The sequence below is a fragment of the Bombina bombina genome, chromosome 3 (genome assembly GCF_027579735.1).
Source record: "Bombina bombina isolate aBomBom1 chromosome 3, aBomBom1.pri, whole genome shotgun sequence".
Lineage (NCBI taxonomy): Eukaryota > Metazoa > Chordata > Amphibia > Anura > Bombinatoridae > Bombina > Bombina bombina.
This window is the reverse complement of record NC_069501.1, coordinates 1,275,325,930-1,275,343,797: the sequence shown is the minus strand read 5'-3', so window position 1 is coordinate 1,275,343,797 and position 17,868 is coordinate 1,275,325,930. Positions and strand designations below refer to the sequence as shown.

The window sequence follows — 17,868 nt, the reverse complement described above, 5'->3', positions numbered from 1 at the left end:
ACAGGTAAATTTCAGGTTGAGATCATTGCAATGTAGGTATTCCAGAAACGGGGGAATAGTTTCCTCACTTCCTGTCCAGATGAAGATAAGATCATCTATATACCTCTGGTATAGAGATATATGAGATCTGTAAATATTATTATCTCCAAAGATGTGGTAAAATTCCCACCATCCTAGAAATAAATTTGCATAGGAGGGGGCAAATTTAGCCCCCATGGCGGTACCACATCTCTGGAGATAATAAGTGTCTTCAAATTTGAAAAAATTGTGTGTTAATAGGAATGTGAGTACCTTAAGAATAAAATTCTTTAGGCAATGATCATAATCAGTGAAATTATCCAGAAAAAAAGTGACAGCTTCCACTCCCTTCTGGTGGGGGATGCTAGAATATAAAGAGACAATATCAATTGTCATCCACATACTAGACTCAGTCCAATTAATATGCTCAAGTATATTTAGGATATGCTTAGTATCACGAACATATGATAAGAGAGACATAACAATAGGCTGGAGTATGTTATCCAGCCATTGAGAGAGGTTTCCCAAGAGTGACTCAACTCCACTGACAATGGGACGACCTTTTATATCTATAAGGGATTTGTGAGTCTTGGGGAAATGATGGAACAGTGGTGTCTTCGGATTATCCACAAAAAGGAATTCAGCTGTATTGCTATCTATACACCCTTGCTCAATACCTTCATCCAAGAGATGTTTGAGTTCATTTTTGTACTCATTAGTGGGATCCCTTCCTAGAATTAGGTAGTCATGTTCATTATTCAGCTGTCTGAGACCTTCAGCTATATACTGTACTCGGTCCATTACTACAACCATTCCACCTTTGTCTGATTTCCTGATAACCAAATCCTGATTATTTCTTAGGGAAGTCACTGCTTCTCTTTCAGACAAAGATAGATTGGGCTTGTAGTTGGACCGTCTAGATTTTAGTTCAACCAAGTCATTTTCCACTCTTGAGTGGAAGATTTCAACAATGTTACCCCTACTTTGTATGGGATAAAATCGAGATTTTTTCTTTAGGGTAGGGCCTCTGGTCCTAGTGTCATGTTCAGATGTATTGTCTAACTGTAGTTGTTGTAATGAGACAATATCACAATTCTCAGAGAAATTATGTTTATTAGTAGTGATGTCACTTTCCCCATTCATGGGAGTAAAATCAATAGTACAACATTGCCTAATAAAGTTTACAAGATTTTACCTACAAGAAAGATGGATGTCGGTGTCTCCTTTTGAATTTGCTGATTACTCCAGTCCTTACCGACCCATCAGCTGATGCTACAGCCTGGAGCGGATCACAGTTTGCAGCACCTCCGGAAAAGAACTCCTGCCATTGGAGGAATACCCGTGACGTATAGCTACACACCCACACTCAAGCCGACGAGCACACGGAATACAGCTGAGGCCCTGTGAGCCGCTCAATTGAAGTCTGGATCTTCGGAAGCGGCACAGAGGCGGCTGTACTTTGGGCAGCGACACTGTCAAGTGGATAATCGAACTGGCTAGAGTGGGGTGAGTTACTCAATTGCATAAGTGCTATTTGAAGTGTCACTCATTACCGGGGATTCTGCACTGGTCCATTCATACTTATTGATCACAGCCTGGTTTGGCTGAGGTCTGTCGTTGGGTTTCTCTGTTTGATTTGTTTATTATGTGTATATACAGATATATTTATGTGTTACTATGTGTATATACAGATATATTTATGTGTTACTATGTGTATATACATATATATTTATGTGTTACTATGTGATATACATATATATTTATGTGTTACTGTGTATATATACATATATATTTATGTGTTACTATGTGATATACATATATATTTATGTGTTACTGTGTGTATATACATATATATTTATGTGTTACTATGTGATATACATATATATTTATGTGTTACTGTGTGTATATACATATATATTTATGTGTTACTATGTGATATACATATATATTTATGTGTTAGTATGTGTATATACATATATATTTATGTGTTACTATGTGTATATACATATATATTTATGTGTTATTATGTGTATATACATATATATTTATGTGTTACTATGTGTATATACATCTATATTTATGTGTTATTATGTGTATATACATATATATTTATGTGTTACTATGCTTATATACATATATATTTATGTTACTATGTGTATATACATATATATTTATTTTACTATATGTATATACATATATATTTATGTGTTACTATGCTTATATACATATATATTTATGTTACTACGTGTATATACATATATATTTATGTGTCTCTGTGTGTATATATATATATATATTTTTTTTTTTTTTATTTAATATGCTTTTATATACATATATATTTATGTGTTATTGCAAAAGATTTCCATTAGCCAATAGGATTTAGCTCTTATCCAGCCTAAAGGATGAGAGCTGTTCAAATCCTATTGGCTGATTGGAACAGCTAATAGGATTTTAGCTGCTCTAATCCTATTGCCTGATTGAAATCTTTCAGCCAATAGGAATGCAAGGGACGCCATCTTGGATGGCATCACTTGCATTGAAGTTTCCAGTTTACGGCGGCGACCGTATGAAGAGGATGCTCTGTGCCAGATGTCTTTAGGATGGACCCGCTCCATGCCAGATGGATGAAGATAGAAGATGCCGTCTGGATGAAGACTTTTTTGCCGGCTGGACGGATCCTTCAAGTAGGACTTCAATAACTGTAAGTGGATCGTCGGGGGTTAGTGTTAGGTTTATTTAAGGGTTTTTTGAGTGGGTTTTATTTTTAGATTAGGGTCTGGGCGTGTAAAAGAGCTACTGTTGGGTGTTTATATATTTTTTTTTTTACAGGTAAAAGAGCTGATTTCTTTGGGGCAATGCCTTACAAAAGGCACTTTTAAGGGCCATTGGTAGTTTATTGTAGGCTAGGGTTTTTTTTATATTTGGGGGGCTTTTTTATTTTGATAGGGCTATTAGATTAGGTGTAATTCTTTTTTATTTTTCATAATTTAGTGTTAGTTTGTTTTTACAACTTAGTGTTTGTTTGTTTTTCTGTAATTTAGTACTTTTAATAATGTTTAATTGTATATTTAATTAATTTGAGTATTTAATTTATTTTATTTAATTGGTAGTTTAATTTAATTGTAGGATAATAGTTAGGGTAGGTTAATTAATAGTTTGATATAGTTTATTTTAATTCTACAGGCAAGTTTAAATTTATGTGAAGATAGGGATATTGTAATTGTAATTTAAAGTTAGCGGGTTGTTAGGTTTAGGGGTTAATAGCTTAATTTATTTTTTGGCGATGTGGAGGGGCTGACAGTTTAGGGGTTAATACTTTTATTTAGTGGAGGTGGTGTTGGGGAGTGGCGGGATAGGGGTTAATAACTTTATTTAGTTTTAAGTGGGGTCAGGGAGCGGTGGGATAGGTGTTAATAACTTTATTTAGGTTGCGGCGGGGTCGGGGAGAGGTGGGATAGGGGTTAATTTCTTTATTTAGGTTATGGTAGGGTCAGGGAGCTGCGGGATAGGGGTTAATAACTTTATTTAGTTTTAAGTGGGGTCAGGGAGCGGCGGGATAGGAGATAATAACTTTATTTAGGTTGCGGCAGGGTTGGGGAGCGGCGGTATAGCGGTTAATAACTTAATTTTGGTTGCGACGATGTTGGGGCGGCAGATTAGGGGTGTTTAGACTCGGGGGTTTATGTTAGGGTGTTAGGTGTAAACGTAACTTGTTTTCAACCATAGAAATCAATGGGATATCTGGCAGCATCGAACATAAGCTTTCGGTGCTTTCAGACTCCCATTGATTTCTATGGCATCCGCGGCCTCCAGGGTGGCGGATTGAAACCAGGTACGCTGGGGTGGAATATCAGTGAACAGAACATACCTGTTAAAAAGTTTTATAACTTGGAAAAAGTGTCAAATAGAGACAAATATGTATTCACATCTGTAATGACGTAAGCATCGATCTGCATCGGATTGAGACCGGCGGATCGTATGTTACGTCACAATTTTCAACATTTTCCTGTCTGTAGGCTTTGATAACTAGGTTGGATCAATTTCGCAACAATTACGCTGCGGAATTCTGGCGTATTTGCGTTTGAGGCTTTGATAAATATCCCCCAACGTCTCTTCAGTCTGTGGCCAGGATCCTAGAATCTACTCAATTTTGGTAACAATCGATTTGAAGGATGCTTAAAGGGACATAATACTCATAAGCTAAATCACTTGAAAGTGATGCAGCATAACTGTAAAAAAATGACAGGAAAATATCACTTGAACTTCTTTATGTAAAAAAGGAAGATATTTTACCAGCGTAAGTGCTCTGTGAACAGTTATAATTCAGCTGCTGTCCAGCTGCAAGTTAAAGAAACAAAAACAAAATAAAAAAACAGCCAATCAGCAGTGCTGAGGTCATGCTTTTCTTTGCTGTGATCTCATGAGATTTCACAGTAAACTTCCTTAAAGGGATAGTATAGTCAAAATGTATCGTTCATAGTTCTTCAGATACAACAGCAATTTTAAGCAACTTTCTAATTTACTCCTATTATCATTTTTTTTTCTCGTTTTCTTGGTATCTTTATTTTAAAAAGCAGGAATGTAAGCTTAGAAGTCAGCCTATTTTTGGTTCAGAACCTGGGTAGCACTTGCTGATTGGTGTCTAAGGCCCCTATTTATTAAAGGGCTTGCGGACCTGATCCGACAGTGCGGATCAGGTCCGCAAGACCTCGCTAAATGCAGAGAGCAATACGCTCTCCGCATTTAGCATTGCACCAGCAGCTCACAAGAGCTGCTGGTGCAACGCCGCCCCCTGAAGACTCGCGGCCAATCAGGGGTGTCAATCAACCCGATCGTACTCGATCAGGTTGAATTGTGGTGATTCCTGTCTTTGTGACCGCTGCTTCATAACTGCTGTTTCTGGTGAACCTGCAGGCTTGCCAGAAACACAGGGCATCTAAATGTGGCCATCCAATCAGCAAGTGCTACCCTTGGACTGAACCGAAAATGGGCTGGCTCCTAATTTTATTTTCCAGCTTTTTTATATAAAGATACCAAGAGAATGAAGAAAAAATTTTAATAGGAGTAAATTAGAAAGTTTGCATACGAAGAGAGAAGCCCTCTACCAGGAATGAACAAAAGCTCAGTGGCTTGTTCTATGGCGATTTACCACCCGGAAGCAGCCTCTTTTAGACCAGTGTGCTTTTCACAGAAGAAAACTTTCCTGAAGTATATCAGTCTGATCCTGCCAAGTAAGGTCAGTCCAGCCCCGAAATACCAGGCAATTCTCCTCTGAACAAGGAACATGACAACCCCAGACGATCGTTTCGTCCTCCTAGGGGCCTCGTCAGTGAGGTGCAGCCACATTCCTCTAAGCACACTGGGCAAGGAGTCCACGTCTAGTTTCCCCCATCACCCATAGGGAGACTTCCCCAGGGTCATAATAATTTGCATACGAAGAGAGAAGCGCTCTACCAGGAACGAACAACAGCTCAGTGGCTTGTTCTATGGCGATTTACCACCCGGAAGCAGCCTCTTTTAGACCAGTGTGCTTTTCACAGAAGAAAACTTTCCTGAAGTATATCAGTCTGATCCTGCCAAGTAAAGTCAGTCCAGCCCCGAAATACCAGGCAATTCTCCTCTGAACAAGGAACATGACAACCCCAGACGATCGTTTCGTAATTCTTTTATTAGAAAAATAATCATATATGCATATATACAAAATAAAATCATAATAACAAATGCAAACAAAATATCTCTTGTTACAAAACTGAAATATTGACCCAAATTTTTGTCATTAGAAAAAAACCAAAATGCAAACATTAAACTTAAATAATAACACAAAATAAAATTAAACATATTTCAAATACAGACAAAAACAAACTGGAGGAAAAAAACCAAAAAAAAAAACCTAAATAATCCAGTCCTTCCACTTCTTTGTCTTCCAGATGCCTTCAGAATCTAATTCCCCATATCGCCTCCTATCAAAAGAAAAATACAAAAACAACTTCCCACGGATCATACCCACACAATTACCTACAGTAACTACCTCTTTCTTAAAAATCAAAATATTACGCACATCCCACAACACCTCCTTCACACAACATGCCAACAACCATATCAATCTTGCTTTCTCCTTTTCCACACCACTTCCACACAAACCATACATCATCATATTAAAAGTAAAAAATTGCACTCCAGTCAAACCCTTAATCATCCTTTTCAAACTTCTCCAAACATCCCTAGCATACTCACAATTCCAAAACAAATGAATAACACTCTCGCTTTGAAAACAACCATCTCTAGGACACACTTCTGAAGCCACTAAACGACGCATTCTCTGAAAATCCCTTGTTGGCAAACACTTATGCACACTCATCCAACTAATATCTTTCTGCCTATTCATCAAATACTTATTACACACATTTTTCAATACCAACACACATTCATTTTCATTCAAACCCCCAATCAACTCAAGACCTTCCTTCTTCTCCAACATTTTCAACACCATTCTGTTTGCAAACCACATCTCCCTACTAACATTCTCCAAACCATATTTTTTAATGCAAAACATACCGGTTTCTTTCTATCAATCTCAAATAAACCATATCGTCTTAAAACATTTCCACAAGCATACTTTACCATACAACCAGCCATGCTATCCTTACCACTCAGAACCACACACCTACTAACACATTTCACAGCCAAAAATCTCTCCACATTTGGAAAACCCTTACCACCAACATTCCAGAAAAAAGAAAACACTCTCAAAATTCTCCAAAAAATCTCAGGTGGTGGAAAAACTAACGCCAAATATAACATAATAGGGATCAAAACCGATTTAATAACTAACATTTTTCCTTCCAAAGATAAAGTCCTTAAAGACCAAAACTGAAGTTTTCTACTCACTTTATCAAAAACATTCTCCCAACTTTCCAAGCCTTTCAAATCCACATCAAATTTCACAACCAACACCTCAATTGCACCTTCAGTCACAGGCCATCCACAGGAATCAATCTCCCTATCATTACCAAAAACTTTAACTTTACACTTATTCCAATTAACTCTGAAACCACTTGCCATACAAAAACATTCAACTAAAGTTTTCACCCTCCTCAAACCAGCCTGAGTCTCACATACCCCACTCACATCATCCATATACCCAATCACTTTTAAACACCTTCCATTACTACCAAGAACACTCACACCTCTAACTAATTTATCCTTCCTCAAACTAGTTAATAATGTCTCAATGACACATGCAAATAACACAGGAGACAAAGGACATCCTTGACGCACTCCAGATTTAACACAAAATTCCTCAGTCAAAAAACCATTAACCTGGACTTGACTCACAATATCACTATACAAACATTTAAACCATCCAATAATCTTACCAGAAAAACCTAAACATTCTAAAACATGAAACATAAAATCATGCACTACCCTATCATACGCTTTTTCAAAATCCACAATAGCAACAGCAACAGACCTCATCCTCTCCCTCACATACCACAGTACATCACGTAGTAACAACAAACTTTCAGAAATCTGATGCCCAGGAACAGCACACACTTGCTCTTCACCCACAACCTTACCAATCACTGCACGCATTCTATTTGCCAACACCTTTGCAATAACCTTATAGTCAACATTCAACAACGTAATCGGCCTCCAATTCCTCAAATCTCTCTTATCACCCTTTTTAAATAACAAAACAATCAAACCTTTCCTCATTGAAACAGGCAAAACATTAATTCTAAAAACAAACTTACAAACATCCAACATATCAACCCCAATCAAATTCCAAAAACAAGTATAAAATTCAACAGGCAAACCATCACAACCAGGTACCTTCCCATTCTTAAAACTCCTAACAACCTCTGCAATCTCATCCAAACTTAGATCCCTTTCTAACAAATCATTATCATATTTTTCCAACTTAACCTTCAATGTTTTCCAATAAAACATCTCTTGTTTTTTTTTTATACAACTCACTGTAAAACTCATGAAGTTCACGCAAAACACCATCCGTACCATAAATTTCACACTCAACCTTATCAAAAACACTAACAAAACCAGTCTTTCCTTCAAAAGCTTTCTTAAAAAAATATTTACTACAAGACTCATCCTTTTCCATTTTCTCCAATCTTGCCATAAAAACTATTTTCTTTCCTTTTTCATGCATACACTTTTTAATTATCTTTCTTGCTTCAGCAATTTCCTCATGCACATCAATACCACAATTTCTCAATTCATACAAATACAACAACCTCAGATACCATTTATCATACAACTCCCTTTCCATTCTAGCTTTCTCGCAGCCTTTCTTAATAAAAAACCTCTTTATTTCCACCTTCAACCATTCCCACCACATAAGCACATTACTAAAATCACATTTTCTTTCACGCCACCTTTCATACATCCAAACAAACTGACGCTTAAACTTCTCATCTTCTAACAAATCCACATTCAGTTTCCAAACACCCTTACCATACTTGATCTTCAAATCACAATTCACCTTACACATCAAAAGGGCATGATCCGTAAAGGGCATCCGCTTTAAAGAAAAATCATCAACACATAAAAATTTAGATAAAAAACAAAAATCAATTCGAGATTTTATCCCACCACTATCACTAAAGAAAGTAAAACCCTCCCCTGAAAAAGAAACAGACCCGAAGGCATCCTTCAAACCAAAAGATTTAAGCAAATCAAGTAAAAACTTCCCTGAGCTATCCACCCTACAATCACTCCCACCCTCTATGTCCCCATTCTTAATAATACAATTAAAATCCCCAACCAAAAAAGTTGGCTCTCGACCTGGCAGAAAAAACTTTAAAGTTTCAAAATTAGGCAAACGTTCTACCCTATTTGGAGAAGCATATACATTAAACAAACGAAAAACAGTCCCACAAAAACTAAAACTAACCAAAAGTACCCGACCTAGGACAATATGAACTACATTAAGGATAGAAAAACTTAACCCCTTAAACAAAACTCCCACCCCCCCCCCCCATTCCTATCAGAAGAACAAGACCATACTTTAGGACCATAGTCCCAGTCAGCACATTTAGGATGTTCAGAGAGACCACATTCCTGCAAACAAAAAATATTAGCAGAACATACAGATAATAATTTAAAAATTGCAGCTCTCCTTGCTATAGTTGTCATACACCTGACATTAAGGGAAGAAATGGTCAGAAACATCACAAAAATAAATTAAAGAAAAACAAAAAAGAAATAACATCAAGACTTCTTCTTTCATTTATTTTTCTTAGGACTCAAAGGAGATTCTTTAAATCTGCCTCTGTGACGTTCCAACCTCCTAGGCTCCCCCTTGCCAGCCTCATAACCAGTAACTTCAGCAAGTTGGTTCACATCTCTTTTATCTAGATAACCAACAGAAGAGGCATCAGAAAAGTCACCTATACACTGGCTTGAGTCAGAAGGAACGTCTTTAGTAGAGACAGAAGGAAACTCTGAAATTAAAGAGTCAGCATCACTTGTAGTATCTGGATCTGCACCCTTAACTACTGGAAGATTCAAATCAGGACTATCCCATCCATCAGAATCCACATCTATTTTTCGCTTGGAGGCAGATTTTTTTCCCTTCAGTGTCCATATCCTCCTCAGAACTAGAGGACACAACAGCAGACCAATCAATGTTCTCCCCTTCACCAAGAACAGCATCAGGAGCAGCATCACAAGATGACTCAGTGAAGGAAAAATTCTCTGTCCCAGGAACAGCAACAGTATCATCCACAGAATTGGGCAACAGGGCTTCAAGAACATGTGAAGCAGCTATCACATTAGATGTAGCAATATCCACCTCCTGAAGATGAGATTGGGCTTCCTCTACCTTCTCAACCACAGGAACCACCACAGGAACATCAGACACCTCTCCAACAGGGACCCCAACTGCAGATTTCTTACACAAAAGAGGTAATATAGAGTTCAATGCCTCATCAGAGACCTCCTCCTCATTCACAGATGGCTCAACTGCAACTGAAGATGTTTTTTTTGCAACATCAGCATAGGAAGGCTTCACTCTATCAAGCCCTTGAAACATCTTCAAAGGACACATCCTGCACAGATGACTTGAAGAACCACACAGGTCACAGGTCTGGCGTTTACTACAGTGGGCAACAAGATGATCCTCCTCACCGCAATTTCGACATCTGGCACCTGGGCAATTTTCAGCAATGTGACCAAACAGGTTGCAACTACGGCAAAAAAGAGGCATGTCATCATAGTATAGGAAACCTATATTTCCACCAATGGCGAAAGTCTGTGGAGGGTGTTTCTTTCCACCAATACCTAATTCATCTGGCACAAACCGCACCCAGAACCTGCGCTTTCCATTGAAAGTCCCAAACTGATTCTTCAGCTTGCTACCTCCTTGAACATCATCAAAGTAGCGACAAAGAAACAGACGAATTTCCACATCAGAGACCCAAGGGTTGTACATATGTACTGTCACCGGGATTCTTCTCTCTCTCTGCACACAGGCAACAAATTTCATGCCAACCAACTCTGGAGCAGCAGCCATATCAATAGTCCGTTGATAGCAGGTCTGTAAATAATGCTCATTGGTGAAAGCCACATCAAAAATCCCTCTTGAAGGGAATGACTGAACACAATGCAAACTTGCTCTTGGCATCTTCAAAACACCCTCCAAAACCACCTGCTGGACATGAGCCAAACCAATCTTCTCTCGAAAGTCCTCAGAAATCAACACCCGAAGTGTATGGGGAACATTTGGCACATTGGTAGCCATATTTGCTCTATTGCCTCTTTAGGCTGGATTTCAGAGCGCCCCCCCAAAAGCAGCATGTGGCTGAAGTCCAGGGACGATGCCACAAGGCCAAGGGGACGGCCCTACTACCCAGTTGCTCTACGCCTAAGGAGTAGCCACCCCCCCAATAGCAGCAGGAGCCCAAACCCCAAAGGGAAAGGTCTCCAGGCAGCAAACCAAGACCAAGACCAAGCACAGAAAACTGCACTTGATCAAAGCCAAAGGCCCGAGAAGCAACCTCAGCTGATCATTTCGGCCTATTGTGGGCCTCGTCAGTGAGGTGCAGCCACATTCCTCTAAGCACACTGGGCAAGGAGTCCACGTCTGGTTTCCCCCATCACCCATAGGGAGACTTCCCCAGGGTCATAATAATTTGCATACGAAGAGAGAAGCGCTCTACCAGGAACGAACAACAGCTCAGTGGCTTGTTCTATGGCGATTTACCACCCGGAAGCAGCCTCTTTTAGACCAGTGTGCTTTTCACAGAAGAAAACTTTCCTGAAGTATATCAGTCTGATCCTGCCAAGTAAGGTCAGTCCAGCCCCGAAATACCAGGCAATTCTCCTCTGAACAAGGAACATGACAACCCCAGACGATCGTTTCGGCCTCCTATGGGTCTCGTCAGTGATGTGCAGCCACATTCCTCTAAGCACACTGGGCAAGGAGTCCACGTCTGGTTTCCCCCATCACCTATAGGGAGACTTCCCCAGGGTCATAAAAATTTGCATACGAAGAGAGAAGCGCTCTACCAGGAACGAACAACAGCTCAGTGGCTTGTTCTATGGCGATTTACCACCCAGAAGCAGCCTCTTTTAGACCAGTGTGCTTTTCACAGAAGAAAACTTTCCTGAAGTATATCAGTCTGATCCTGCCAAGTAAGGTCAGTCCAGCCCCGAAATACCAGGCAATTCTCCTCTGAACAAGGAACATGACAACCCCAGACGATCGTTTCGGCCTTTTGGGAAGTCTCCCTAAGTGTGATGCGGGAATCCAGACGTGGACCCGTTGCTCAGTGTGCCTAGAGGGATATGGCTGCACCTCACTGACGAGGCCCACAATAGGCTGAAACGTACGTCTGGGGTTTTGCTGTTTCTCTCGTTCAGAGAAGAATTGCCTGGTATTTCGGGGCTGGACTGCACTGTGAAGTCAGGATCAGACTGATATGCTTCAGGAAAGTTTTTCTCTGTGAAAGGCACATGTTGAGCAAAAAGAGGCTGCTTCTTGTGTGGTAACTAGCCATAGAACAAGCTATTATGCTATTGTTCGTTTCCAGGTTGATCGCTTCTCTCTTTTTATTTTGTAAATTAGAAAGTTGCTTAAAATTGCATTCTCTCTCTCTGAATCATGAAAGTTTATTTTTGACTAGACTATCCCTTTAAACTGAATAGGAAAATAACATGAGTAGGCACACTACTATGCAAGTCCTGGGTCTAGCATCCTGACTGGCTGCTTAAAGTCTCTTTACAGTGGGATGTGAATACTTTTGAGGTAAAATATCTTCCTAGAGATCTTTAGGTGATATTTCCTAGTCAGCTTTGATAGTTCATCTGGGAAGTGTCAGGGTATGGCTGTGGTTTCTAACATAGGCAAACTTCCGCAGGGTCATAATAATTTGCATACGAAGAGAGATGCGCTCTACCAGGAATGAACAACAGCACAGTGTCTTGTTCTATGGCGATTTACCACCCGGATGCAGCCTCTTTTAGACCAGTGTGCTTTTCACAGAAGAAAACTTTCCTGAAGTATATCAGTCTGATCCTGCCAAGTAAGGTCAGTCCAGCCCCGAAATACCAGGCAATTCTCCTCTGAACAAGGAACATGACAACCCCAGACGATCGTTTTGGCCTCCTATGGGCCTCGTCAGTGAGGTGCAGCCACATTCCTCTAAGCACACTGGGCAAGGAGTCCACGTCTGGTTTCCCCCATCACCCATAGGGAGACTTCCCCAGGGTCATAATAATTTGCATACGAAGAGAGAAATGCTCTACCAGGAACGAACAACAGCTCAGTGGCTTGTTCTATGGCGATTTACCACCCGGAAGCAGCCTCTTTTAGACCAGTGTGCTTTTCCCAGAAGAAAACTTTCCTGAAGTATATCAGTCTGATCCTGCCAAGTAAGGTCAGTCGAGCCCCGAAATACCAGGCAATTCTCCTCTGAACAAGGAACATGACAACCCCAGACGATCGTTTCGGCCTCCTATGGGCCTCGTCATTGAGGTGCAGCCACATTCCTCTAAGAACACTGGGCAAGGAGTCCACGTCTGGTTTCCCCCATCACCCATAGGGAGACTTCCCCAGGGTCATAATAATTTGCATACGAAGAGAGAAGCGCTCTACCAGGAATGAACAACAGCTCAGTGGCTTGTTCTATGGCGATTTACCACCCGGATGCAGCCTCTTTTAGACCAGTGTGCTTTTCCCAGAAGAAAACTTTCCTGAAGTATATCAGTCTGATCCTGCCAAGTAAGGTCAGTCCAGCCCCGAAATACCAGGCAATTCTCCTCTGAACAAGGAACATGACAACCCCAGACGATCGTTTTGGCCTTTTGGGAAGTCTCCCTAAGTGTGATGCGGGAATCCAGACGTGGATCCGTTGCTCAGTGTGCCTAGAGGGATATGGCTGCACCTCACTGACGAGGCCCGCAATAGGCTGAAACGTACGTCTGGGGTTTTGCTGTTTCTCTCGTTCAGAGAAGAATTGCCTGGTATTTCGGGGCTGGACTGCACTGTGAAGTCAGGATCAGACTGATATGCTTCAGGAAAGTTTTTCTCTGTGAAAGGCACATGTTGAGCAAAAAGAGGCTGCTTCTTGGGTGGTAACTAGCCATAGAACAAGCTATTATGCTATTGTTCGTTTCCGGGTTGATCGCTTCTCTCTTTTTATTTTGTAAATTAGAAAGTTGCTTAAAATTGCATTCTCTCTCTCTGAATCATGAAAGTTTATTTTTGACTAGACTATCCCTTTAAACTGAATAGGAAAATAACATGAGTTGGCACACTACTGTGCAAGTCCTGGGTCTAGCATCCTGACTGGCTGCTTAAAGTCTCTTTACAGTGGGATGTGAATACTTTTGAGGTAAAATATCTTCCTAGAGATCTTTAGGTGATATTTCCTAGTCAGCTTTGATAGTTCACCTGGGAAGTGTCAGGGTATGGCTGCGGTTTCTACCATAGGCAAACTAATCGCCAAATTATTACCAGAGTAGTGGGTTTGTCACACATCCAAGTGGATTGCTTTTTTTCAGTTTTATTAATTGCAGATTAAACATTGCAAAAGTCCTCAAGAACCACCAAACAAAGTTAATATACTTGGAGTTGTTCTTGGCACAAAAATAACAAGAATATTTCTACCAGTTGAGCTCCATATATAAGCTAGACTGTCATATGATTTTGGTTGTGGTGCACTTTATGTTCAGCTCAGGGTAAGTAGTCTACTCACAGGTAATACCTTAACATAAACCCCTAATATAATTCTGAGGATTTGTATCAGCATAATGTTTGTATCCAATCAGACAAGATATTGCCAGTTACATACAGTCACAATAGGCTTCCAATGCAAGAAGCTGCAGGCATCCTGAGATTGGCAGTAATATATCTTAAAGGGACCGTCTAGACCCAATACTTATTGGTTATTAGTTTTTGTTACATACCAGATCAGCATCTTGCATCGGATTGCACATCTATAAGCTGCAAGAAGTACATAAAACTCTTAAATAATCATTGTTTGTTAGCAGCTGAAAATGGTCGCCACGCTCCACCCACACCTTTCTTCTTGTTCAGTTAGCTGTTTTCTTGTATGACAGTTTGGCAGTGCACGGTTAATATTTTTCAGTTAGTTATTTCAAATTGCACAAATCAGCTTGTGTGAGTAGGAAACGTATCCATGAGTCAATCGTGACTGGAGAAACTGAAAATAACAAAATATACTCACAATAGGTGGGTGTAGCCATATTCAGCCCTATCAAATGATAATTTAAATTTTTTATGTACTTCTTACAAGTTTATACATCTGGGACCAGTTGCAGGATGCTTCTCTGATATGTAACATTAACTAATCAAAATGATGTATTGGGCCTAGACTGTCCCTTTAAGTAAATGTCTAGGTCATTGCACATCCCAGGCAGATTTCAGTATATTTCTTATAAATAAGGGATTTCAGCTAACGTAGCTTCTGCTTTTCTAAAGACGCATCCTTTTGTAACAGCCACAGTGCATTAGATACGGGCAACCACAGGTTTGTAGCATCAAAACAAGAATTCCTTATTATTCCACTTTTTCAATTTTCTAAAAAATGTTGTGGTTCTAGGTTTATTAATTTCTTTTTTCCTTTTTTCTTACACTAAAAGATGTTATTTTATCCTGATCTTGTGTCATTCTATCAGGACAGTGCCTTGGTGAAAGGTAAATCTTTTCCCACTACTGATTTCATATGGTCTATCCTTGACACTCACCCACCAATACTGATATAGTTCTCTGATAACACAGAAACAAAGGACCATATAAATATCTGACAGATTTTGCACAACATTCTTTACTCATAACAGAGTATTTTTTTGGATGAGAATCACATCTCCTTATCTCCAAATAGGTTTTTGCTTGGGTGTGAATGAACTAATTTGAGTAGAAAGAATGGTACCATCCTATCCCCTTTGCATTAATAACTTCTTCAGTGATCAGGGCTGAAGTGAGTGCCAAGAGAGGAAATTTGAATGTAAGGTACTTTTATCTTGAAATAAACTCAATACACTTTTTATTTTTCAGGTCTCTACATATTTACCAGCACATGATTTATTTGAGTGTACAGAAGTAATTATTCTACAGCTTTGTGACACATAACACTGTATTACATTATATTGTCAGTTGAGATGAAGATGCTGGCATTGAATAGTAGCCATATGCCATCTTTATTCCACCTGGCTGGATTGGCTGGAATGGAAGATGCTTACAAGTGGATCTCTGTACCATTCTGCCTTATGTTTCTTACGTCTATCGGTGGAAATGGCCTTATCCTCATTGTGATAACCAGAGATTACAGACTGCACCAGCCTATGTACCTGTTCCTCTCTATGCTATCTGTCACAGATATGTTATTCTCCCTTATTACCTGCCCGTCAGTGCTCACTATATTTTGGTTCCACATCCAGAGGATCAGGTCAGACCTTTGTTTGCTGCAGATGTTTTTCATTCATTCTCTCTCTGTCATTGAGTCTGCCCTGTTGGTAGCTATGGCTTTTGATCGTTTTGTGGCCATCTGCCATCCTCTACGATATTCTTCCATCCTTACCAATTCTGCTGTCACAAACATTGGGCTGGCGTCAGCCATACGGGGAACAGTAATCCACATTGCACCTGTTAGCAGCCTCACATTTTTGCCATATTGTAAGGGTAACTACCTCTCACACTCTTACTGTTTGCACCAGGACGTGATGAAGTTGGCCTGTGATGGCACTAACATCTTTAATATCATGTATGGCCTGATGGTCGTGCTGTGCACAGTGACTATAGATATGTTTCTAATTGTTCTATCCTATATACTGATTATCAAGACCATGATTACTATCACATCAGAGAAAGCTCGATACAAAGCTTTCAATACTTGCATCTCCCACCTATGTGCAGTCTTTATCTTCTTTGTCCCAATGGTGGCATTATCCATGATACACAGGTTTGGGACAAACGTCTCACATTTTCTTAAAGCCTCCATGGCAAATATCTACCTGTTAGCCCCTCCAATGCTAAACCCCATCATTTACAGCATAAAGAGCAAGCAAATCCGGGGTGGTTTCTATAGGACGTTCTCTGCAGTGAAGGTCACAACCCAGCAATAATGTGCCAGAATATTCTACTAGTCAATATTAAGTGGCCTATTTATTAATGAGCGAGCGGACATGATCCCATATTACGGATCATGTCCACTGCACATCGATAAATGCCGACAGCAAATGCTCTTGGCATTTATTATTGCCAGCAGTTCTTGTGAACTGCTGGGGCAATACCACCCCGTGCAGATTTGCGGCCAACGGGCCACTAGCAGGGGTGTCAATCAACCCGATCGTATTCAATCGGGTTGATTTCACGCAATCTCTGTCCGCCTCCTCAGAGGACCGCTGCTTCATAACTGATGTTTATGGTGAGTCTGAAGGCTCGCCAGAAATACGCCCTTCAAGCTCCATAAATGGGCCCTTATGAATCTTTATTGCTTCACCAAAATATTTATTACAACCAAATGGGAATTCTTCTGGGCTTGCTATAATATTGATCCATTATAAAGTGTGCGATATGAATATTATGTTGTTAATTCGTCTGATATTTATAGTAACTTTTAGCTAATTGACCCTGTACTAAATGTTGCTTTAAAATACTCAAGTTGCTAAATTCAAGTTAAAGGGACATGAAATTCCAAAGAGCCCACAATTAATTAATTTACTTCTATTATCAAATTTGCTTCCTTCTCATGGTATTCTTTGATGAAGGTGTTTGCCCTCTAGTGCTCTTGCAATAGGTAATATTCTTGCAAAACTGCTGCCATATAGTGCTCCAGGCACGTGCACGCTGCTGAGCTTACCGCCCTGCTTTTTAACAAAAGATACAAAGAGATAGAAGAAAATGTGAGAATATAAATCTGAATCATGAAAGTTTGGGGTTTTATGCCCTTTTAACTCTCCAGCTTCCCCAGCTCTTCTCTCCATACTTTAGTGCATCAGCTGGAGGGTTTAAAGGGCTGCACAAGCTCAGGATTTATTTAAACATATTCGGTTAGATTACGAGTTTTGTGCTAGAGGCTGTGCGGTGCTAACGAGCAGTTTATGCTCACCGCTCACTTACAGACAGCGCTGGTATTACGGGTTTTGCGTTAGAGGCTGTGCAGCGCTAACAAGCAGTTTATGCTCACCGCTCACTTACAGACAGCGCTGGTATTACGGGTTTTGCATTAGAGGCTGTGCGGTGCTAACGAGAAGTTTATGCTCACCGCTCACTTACAGACAGCGCTGGTATTACGGGTTTTGCGTTAGAGGCTGTGCGGCGCTAACGAGAAGTTTATGCTCACCGCTCACTTACAGACAGCGCTGGTA

The 17,868-nt window shown here is 40.1% G+C and overlaps 1 protein-coding gene across 1 annotated transcript; it reads left to right on the top strand.

Annotated features, from left to right (window-relative positions):
* The first annotated feature begins 15,666 nt into the window (after positions 1 to 15,666).
* Positions 15,667 to 16,623, top strand: LOC128652740 (olfactory receptor 51E1-like). The gene has a single exon (XM_053705671.1). It carries the CDS (start codon positions 15,667 to 15,669, stop codon positions 16,621 to 16,623), a length of 957 nt encoding a protein of 318 aa, XP_053561646.1.
* The last annotated feature ends 1,245 nt before the right edge of the window (positions 16,624 to 17,868 follow it).

What these genes read in the sequence shown, in the direction of transcription:
- LOC128652740 (XM_053705671.1), top strand. Translation starts at nt 15,667, where the DNA reads ATGCTGGCATTGAATAGTAGCCATATGCCATCTTTATTCCACCTGGCT.